At 32.1% G+C, this 9,771-nt stretch overlaps 1 protein-coding gene across 1 annotated transcript; it reads left to right on the top strand.

Annotated features, from left to right (window-relative positions):
• The first annotated feature begins 280 nt into the window (after nt 1–280).
• Nucleotides 281–4,287, top strand: LOC143579519 (epoxide hydrolase 1-like). Its single transcript, XM_077062805.1, has 4 exons — nt 281–577; nt 1,612–1,776; nt 1,856–2,091; nt 3,999–4,287. Exons 1-4 carry the CDS (start codon nt 287–289, stop codon nt 4,252–4,254), a joined length of 948 nt encoding a protein of 315 aa, XP_076918920.1. The 5' UTR covers nt 281–286; the 3' UTR covers nt 4,255–4,287.
• The last annotated feature ends 5,484 nt before the right edge of the window (nt 4,288–9,771 follow it).

The following is a 9,771-nucleotide window of genomic DNA, read 5'->3' on the forward strand; positions in this document are numbered from 1 at the left end:
AAAGAAAATAAATAAATAATATATTCGTGAAACATGTGACTGGCAGTCTGGCACGTAGCTTATAATATTATCATTCTTTTGTTTAAATGCTTCTAGAAATTGACCAGTGACAACTTATTAATTTAAATTATCTTAAAACAGGTGGTCTCTTTCCGGTACAATTTTTAAAGAAAGTAAACATTAGATAGTCAACAAGTAACCAACTTTGTTAACTAATCCAATGGTATATTACAACCACTTCAAACTTTGAACACGCACACACACAACATTAAATAAAAAAAAAATAATGGATCAAATTAAGCACAACTACGTTGAAGTCAACGGTCTCAAGCTCCATGTAGCTGAGATTGGATCCGAGTCATCGCCAGCGGTCGTTTTCCTCCACGGATTCCCGGAGATATGGTACACGTGGCGCCATCAAATGATCGCGGTCGCAAAGGCGGGTTTCAGAGCCATCGCACCCGATTACAGAGGATACGGGCTGTCCGAAATCCCTGCGGAACCCGAGAAGACCTCCTTCTTTGATTTTGTTAAAGATACTGCCTCCATTCTGGATTCTCTAGTTGTTGTTGCTAAGGTTGTAAATAATATTTCAAATTTCTGAATTTGGCAAACCGGTTCGGATTAGAAACCGATTTTTATAAAACTGGTTTTAATACACCTAAAACCGTTTATGAACAATTCATTTATGTTCGTTCATTTAGGAATTGAACAAACATGAACAAATTTTTTGTTCAATTAACTAAATAAACTAGCATGTTTCTCGATCATTCATTTACTTTCGTTAATGTCCGCTCATTTCACAGCCGGCTTTGAGGGGGAGGGCGACCGCTTTCGGCCCGAATTTTATTTTTATTTTTTAATTTTTGAAAAATAATGTATTTTTAATGTTTAAACCCAATTACTCGTTCATTTAAGCCCATTTGAAAAAAACATAATTTGCACAACCCAAATCATGACCTAATAAGTAATAAGTCCATATAAAAAATTGTAGCACAATAAAAAAAACCGTTTTACTTCGGGCCCATTTTTTTCTCTTCTTCGACCCAAAAAATTTAACGATTCTCAGGGACGGCCCTAGTTCATTTACATTTGTTTATATATGTTCGTTCATTTACGTATGCTTATATCCGGTCATTTATGTTTGTTTAAATGTTCATCCAAATTATTTTGTTATTAATTTTAAATCAATTGATTTTTGTATTTTAAGACTGTTAAATCCAAATATTGGAACAGTCATTTGGATGTAAGCATCATTGTATTTTGAACTTATATTCACTTTTACTTTTACACGATGCCCCTTAGTGTTCCTTCATGTCGGCCGTTTATGCTCGCAGATTCGTTTATTTTTATGAACCATTTGTTTATATGTTAATGAACGAATATAAACGAACACGAACACATTCATTTCTCAAGGAACGAACTTGAACAAGAAAATCCGTTCATTTAAATACCTGTGTTCATTCGGTTCGTTAACAAGCCACATTCGTGTTCGTTCGGTTCATTAACAAGCCTAATGGTACCTGTGACTTGTCGATGGTGTATGGATAGTATGTCAATGGTGTTCTTTAACACATCTATAGCCAAATAATATTTCTGTGAAAATTTTAGGTGTTTATTGTTGGTAAAGATTTTGGATCAATGGTTGGCTACATATTCGCCCTTTTCCACCTACAGAAAGTTGTTGGTGTCGTATCACTCGGTGTGGCTTTTCGGCCCCCAGGTTCTGCGGCTCATCAATCCCTCCCAGAAGGCTACTACATCAACCGATGGAAGGTACATTTCTCATATCCGGTTTGCATTTCATATGAGTCGTATGACATGTATTAAGGATATTCAAAACAAATATTTACAGGAACCTGGAAGAGCTGAAGCTGATTTTGGCCGGTTTGATGCTAAAACAGTGGTGAAGAACATTTATATTATTTTTTCTAGAAGTGAGATACCGATAGCGAATGAAGACCAAGAGATAATGGATTTGGTTGACCCGTCGGCTCCTCTGCCGTCTTGGTTCACAGAGGATGACCTTGCGGTATATGGGGATTTGTATCAGAAGTCGGGATTTCAAACTCCACTCCAAGTTCCTTACAGGTAAAATGTCAAAACGGGTTCGGGTTAAAATGGGTTGGGCTGACTATTGACCTGCTGACACTTTCTTAATATACTAAATTGCTAAACATGATTTCAAAGCTTAGTGCCTTAGTCTGTCATTAAATCCAATTTGTTTAGGAGGTTTAAACTTTAAGCTAGGGATGCCAAAAACCGTTGAAACCCACCTAACTATCTTAACCGAACTAAATTGGTCGGTTTAGCCGGGTTATAGTAATACAGTTTGGTTTACGGTTTGAGAAAACAGGTTTCATGGATTGGTTTACGATTTGGAGAGAGCAAGCAAACCCCAAGATAATAACAAAAAATAATTATTTTACTTTTTTTAAGAACGACGACTTTCTTGTATTTAGGCTACCGCACTCTTCAAATTTTGGAGAGCCTCGATGCCCCACTCGGGCCAGACTATGTTGTCTTAACCGGGCCTACACTGGCTTCAGAGGCTTGGGCGTTCCCCCCTGGAAACATACCGCCGACTGCCACTTGACTCGTTGTGCCACACAAGAGCAGAACTCTCTGGCATAACACACGGTTGGACGAAAACTTGGGTGGGCTCAGGGTTCGAACTGACAACCTTTGCACAATGCTTACCTCAAATCCTTCATTACCAATATCCATCCAAAAATGATACAAGTGGGATTCGAATTTGAATATCCACTAGAGAACCCAAACTTCTTAACACTATACCTCAAAGTGGATGAATTACTAAAAGTGTTCTTTTTGACTATAATATGTAAAAGTGTTTTAATCTATATAACAACTGTAATAGGTAAAAGTGTTTTAATTAACTACATTATGTGTAGATTACTAATTTAAACTTGCTCTTAAGTTTTCTTTTTTTAGAGAATTTCACCAAATTTTATACGTCCTTAATGTTTAAAACTTGCATGCATGGTCCTTAACCACCGACTTTGGTTTCATTGTTGGTCTAAAAAGACAACTCAGTTAACTTTTGGTGTTAAATGTCGCACATGAAGGGGTAGTTTGGTCAATTTAATTATCTCATCTTTCTCTCGCTTATCTTCTATCAATCTTTTTGGTTCCAAAAGACGCACTAGTTTGAGAAGAAGTTCATACCTTATAATGATATTCTTTTAACCATCAATAGTTTTTGGTAAGGTAAATAAGATATTTTATTAGGATAGTTTATTTCAGACACGTGTGATAGTGAGGGTGGCTTTGTAAAGCATAAAATAGATGCATTAGAATGTCGTTGATTATTGTGGACAAATATCAATTAAATGGCCATATGCGAGAATTGGTACTCGACTTTTGGAGTATATATGAGTTCGTACTAGATTTGTTTTCATGTAGGTTATATTAAAAAGAAGAACGACTATTAATTTAATGGCAATTAACTCTTGGCTATAATATGTTTAGATATAACTCTTGGTTACTGAAGCGTTTTGGTTCGATAACGGATCTGTTGTTTGAAAATCTGGTTGAGTTGATTCTATGAAACCACCCATGATAGTTAGGACAAATCAGACATAATGCCAAATTACATAATTTCATAGAAGATTTGGTCTTGGGGTTTGAGGTTGAGGATGAGTGTGAAAGAGTTTTTGTTATTTACGAGAAAAGAGAGAAATATGAAAGAATTAAATAGATCAAACTACCTTCTCACGTGCAACATTTAACACTAAAAGTTAAATGGGTTGTCTTTTTGGACCAATAATAAAACCAAAGTTGATGATTAGGGACGTTGCATGCAAGTTTTAAACATTAGGAACCATACATAAAACATGACTCAAACCACAAGGACCATTCATCGAATTCTCTCTTTCTTTTTTGTAAACACTAATAATATTTCAAAGGAAAAGCGTTCGGTCTTGTTTTAATAGTGCGCCTTTTTAATTATTTCACCTTTGACCTATTTCCTTTTGTAGGATTCTAAAGAGCAAAGGTGAAGTTCCTAAACAAGATCTGAAAATAGAAGCTCCAACACTGCTAATCGTGGGCGAGAAAGATTTCGTGTTCGGGTTACCTGGAACTGCGGAATATATAAGGAGTGGGGAGGTGAAGAAATATGTACCCAACCTCGAAACCGTATATTTGGCTGAAGGATCTCATTTCATTCATGAACAGTTTTCCGAACAAGTTAATCATCTCATACTCAACTTTCTCAATCGATACAAACATTAGTCATTCAACAAATAATGTAATGATCTTGAGTTCAAACCTAAAAGACAGAAACTTGTTTTCGTTTACCTTTTGTAATAATATATTATGCTTGTCTTGATATAATCTTAACTTTGATATATACTTATACTAGCTAGGTGCCCGCGCGATGCAGTGGAGTATGTACGCAAACATGACATCGAACGCGTAACTGGTGTTACTGTTTCAGTAAGTGGGTGACTTTATAACAGTATGCGCGTAACCTGGCGAGATAGTATGCTCATAATGAGGCATTGGAAGCTTAACCAGTGTTAGTAAGCACGTCACATAACGACTATACGTGCGCAATTAAGTGTCGGTGCACACGTAACACTACATTAAACGCATCTTGACCCGCAACACGTTTCGCTTGACACTGTTCTAACACGAAATCCGTTTTTGACTTGACCCCTTTCGACCCGAACCCGTCCCGACCCATTCCAACCTTAACCTTTTTTGTATCGACCCATTCCAATCTTAACCTTTTTTGTATCGACCCATTCTAACCTCAACCTTTTTTGTATTGACCCATTCCAATCTTAACCTTTTAGACCGATGATCCGAACGGCCAAACCCGCCTGACCCCTTTGATAGCCCTTAATGATAATCACGCAACACATTAAGTTTTTAAAATGAAAAAATATAGCAATGCATACTCAATTTAAAGAAAATAAAATACCCGTTTTTATGGTATAATATCTTTTATAAAATATTAGCGTGTGAAAAATTATAAACGTCGTGCGGGTAGTTGGTTTAAAATAAGGGGTATATATGTAACTATTTTATAAATTAACAAAATGTAATTAAAATTAAAAGACCAAACTTGTAATTATTTTTGAATAAATTAAAATTAACTACATATTTTGCTAAAAGACAAAATTGTCAAAAGACAAAAGTGCCCCTAAAATGTCTTAATCCTATGCATTATGGTTTGTACTTAAAGCAACAAGTTTGGTACCTCTTAAAAATTAAGAGGTCTCTCACTCATGCTTTATATATAATATAGATTAAAATTAATCCTACATGATTTTGCTAAAAGATAAAATTATCAAAAGACAAAAGTGCCCATAAAATGTCTTAATCCTATACATTATAGTTTGTACTTAAAGCAACAAGTTTGGCACCTCTTAAAAATTAAGAGGTCCCTCACTCATGTTTTATATATAATATAGATTAAAATTAACCGTACATGATTTTGCTAAAAAACAAAATTGTCAAAAGACAAAAGTGCCCCTAAAATGTCTTAATCATGTGTATTATGGTTTGTACTTAAAGCAACAAGTTCGGTACCTCTTAAAAATCAAGAGGTCCTCATTCATGCTTTATATATAATATAGATATAGATTTATTGTTAAACGATATTTTAATCTGTACAAGATGCCCAACAATGAGCATCTATTATCATTCTACTTTTCATATATGTATTTTTGTCAATAAACAAAGTTGCGTTTTTGGCTATTGAATTTGACACAAGGGTAGAGTTGGCATACCATAGATTTCTCTAAGACGGGTACAAGAACAGAGAGCTTGTGGTTTGGAAGACATTCTGTGATGGCATTACATATGCTCTTACTGTCAAAAGTATATGTCATTGACGTCAAGCAATATTTTGGTCATCCAGTGAAACTCATCAATTTCAACCACATAAATTATATATTTTTACAAATGTAACATTTAAGAGTGTTTTAAGGTAGAAAATAGTATTTGCTTTCAATGATGTAAGTCCAGCCATTCAAACTGGTTGTCGTCCTTCTTTAAGAGCCTCATCGGCCACTCGATTTGCCAAAATATCGAACAAAGTAGAGGAATTACATATGTAATTTCATACTTCAAGCTAGGTATTGATACACCCGCAACTGCAAGACGTATTTTGTACAAAATCCGATATTTTCTTATCTTATCTATAAAAAATATAAATTCCAATTTAACATAAAAAAAATTTAGGTAATATACAATTTTTGTCCTTTATATATAAAGTAGCTTCTAGCTCGTGTCCTTCAATACGTAAAAAAAACGTGACTGAAGTTCATACGTTTTCACTTTTCATCTTTTACACCAACCGTTTAACTTTTTTATGTTAGTTTTTTTTTAAATTGACCATATTGCCTTACATCTAAAAGACAAAAGCCATTATTACAACTGAAGGACAATATGCGTAATTTTCACAAATCTTTTTGTAAGCACAAAATGATCGTTTTTAATGATCAAACAGAAAAAATCTAACAGTATTAGTGAAAATAACGAGAGGTTTGACAACATATGTACATCCACGATGGTCGTCAACGGACAGCGATGGTGGGTGGGTGGCTGGCCGATTAGAGGATGTAGATGAAATGGGCTCGGGATGAAGAGAGAGGAAGCAATTTAAGTTTATTTTTATGTGGGGTCCACTAAAATAAATGAAAGATATTTTTATAATAAAAAATAAGTATATTTCGCCACATCACGTGCCATTTCATTAAAATATTAAAAGTGTTAATGGTTCGTGTTAGACCGCGACTACTATGATACCACGGGTAACAAAATTAAAAGTTAAGATTGCTATTTGTTAGATTATTAGTTGAGATTAATATTGGTTAATATGTAATAGTTTGAATTAGTGAAATCCAATTTTCCTATTTTAGGGACGAAATTCAAATATAAATCTCCTGATTCTAATAACATAAAGTAATTGTGGACACTTGCCTCTTTTGGTATTCTCACAATTATTTTCCCTCAAAAACTAAAATCTTAATTGACACTAAATCAGTAATTATTCACTTTCCTTTTACGCTTATATTATATCTATACATTTTTATAAAAATAAATATTAACATATTATTTTACTATATATTCCAAAACATTTGGTGAAATCCAAAAATTAACAACAAACCATGTTTGTCAAAGATTAAAAATAATATAATTTCGAATGTTATCATTAACATATTGTACTATGTATATTGTAGAAGATTGAAAGAAAAACAAAACTCGAATATGCTTTCATTTTACAATGTAATTTTTTAATCATTAAATTATAAATTATGCTTAAAAGTCGATCCATTTTTTTTAAATCAATCAATTTATCTATTATTATTATTATTATTATTGTTGTTGCTGTTGTTGTTGTAAATTGACATATAAATTTATAAATTATAAATATATGCTTTAAATCTATCAATAGATTTTTTGGTAAATTTAGTAAACTATATATATATGTGTGTGTGTGTGTGTGTTAAAATGTAAGGATAATATATATCAATCACTTTTAGACATAACAAAGTTTATCGTATTTAATTTCTTAGTTTTTCAAATATTGTTTCGGGTTTTTTGTGTAACCTAAATTTGATATTTATGTGTGAAAGGTTGGTAAATAGATGGTTTGGTATAAATTAACTACAATTAGATCAAAATTTGTTACGGGTCAAAAATGGGAAATCTAAATATTTTCAAAAGTTTGAGAATACAAATAGATTTATCGTCAAATTTATTACGGGTTCAAAATGTTGACTTGAAAATGTCAAACGAATGAATGTTAGAATTTTAAACATGATTCGGGTTTCAAATTTATTTTCAAGGGCATTTTTAGAAATAATCAAAAGGTTCGGGATTTGGCAAATTGACTATTTTTTCCTCGACTATTAAAATTTAAGAAAATATTATGAACACTTTCGACATACCACCCCTGAAACTTATCAAAATCTTTTTTCATGGTGTAGCTCAGAAAAACATAGTTCTTGAAAAATATCCGTCGTTACAATTTAATGTTCTCATTTCATTCGATAGGTGGTAAATTGATAAATATATCGATAAAGGTGACTCCTTCTGTAATATGTATTTAGGCTGGGTGGTTAAAACTAATATTGTACGAGAAGTCTTATTTCCGAGATTGGTTGATAACCAAAATTCTTTCAATTATACATATATAACACTGAGAATGAAATTTTCAATAGAAAAAGTGTTCTCGTTTACGTTTTTGCACATGCATTTTTTATTAAGTTCATTTAAAAAATTCATTTTGTGATATAAATAAAATCAACTTATGTACATATAGTATAGATACAAACATAAATGTAATACGTTTTTTTTATATATTCTATGTAATTATTTACTTTACTTTTAATTTTATAATTTGAATCATTCCGTGTGTGACACGGACTCTAAAACTATTAAAAATATAAAAAAAACTTAAAAACTTGAAAAGGAGAAAATCATAGGCATTCTAAATTTGACTAGTTTTCCTTTCACGTGTTTGGTTGTTTAAAAAGAAAATGAAAGTTATCAACAACAAAAAGAAAAAAAGGGGGAATTATCGACTTATCATTCAAAATTTTGTTTGTATATATATATATATTTTAATTTGATACGAATCATTTAAATTGGCTACCGACTAAATTTATTATATCGGGATACACTCGCCTTTTGATATGGGAAAACTCTCACCTAAGGCCAACACTCGTGAACACTCACTCGTAGACACAACAGTGCGATGATATAAAACTCGTTCAGTTTAAAAATCCAACAAGTGAGCCACTTACTTGCCTAGTCTCCCATGGTGTCATCAAAACTATATGATGGCGGCATATATTGAACCTGAGTCACATAGAACATCCCTCTTTGTTAAAACTTAAAAGCATATTTTTATCCTTTTCATTATCTCCAAATTGAAAATTACAATAAAAAATTAATACATTTTCTCTCTTATATTTAATTAAATAATATTTTTTTATATATTTATTATTTTATTTTATCTCATTCACTCATAACTATTTTTAAAATATATTAAAAAATTTATAGGACGCTACATAAACTTTTTAAATATAAAAAAAATACTCATTTTATCTTTTCTCTACTCATAACGTCCTAATATTGGTGGATTAATAATGATGTTACACCAACTCATTAGTCATGATCAAAATTTGTTTTTATATGTTTTGTCTTCTTGTTACCGGTCCCTTTTCGTTTTTTTCTAATAATAATAATAATTAATAATTATTATGTATACTTTAAATCTTTAATTTGAAAAGGACAGGTAGGATAACCCCAAAACTAACGGCGCGTGTCTCTAACCCTAAATTCTTATTCTTAACCCCAATCAATCAAAATCATATCTTCTTCTTCTTCTTCTAAGTATTTATATTTATATATAAAGACCCCTAAAACTCATCAAAAGTACACCCCCATTCCTATTCAAGTTCCTAATCTAATCTAGGGTTTCTTGTTCATCCATCCACCAATCAAGATTATCGCTTCCCCCGAATTGATAAAAAATAATCACGACCCATCACAGATCTAGAAAAACCCATCAAAATCAGTATAAATTTTTGATATTTCATGCTTAATTTTGTGACGAATTGATTCAATCAAACCGCAATTAATCGTTGATTCATCACCGATCTATATGTATATGACTTAATCCAAGAAGACCCAGGTGGCAATTGAGAAACTATTGTCATTGTCCGATTTGTGATAATTTTTTTCTAGTATTATTACAACTGTTTTTAAATTGAATTGAATTTCAAGAAA

This window comes from Bidens hawaiensis, unplaced genomic scaffold (genome assembly GCF_021521415.1).
Source record: "Bidens hawaiensis isolate Kalapana, Puna unplaced genomic scaffold, B.hawaiensis_p1.1 tig00029866_1, whole genome shotgun sequence".
Taxonomy (NCBI): Eukaryota; Viridiplantae; Streptophyta; class Magnoliopsida; order Asterales; family Asteraceae; genus Bidens; species Bidens hawaiensis.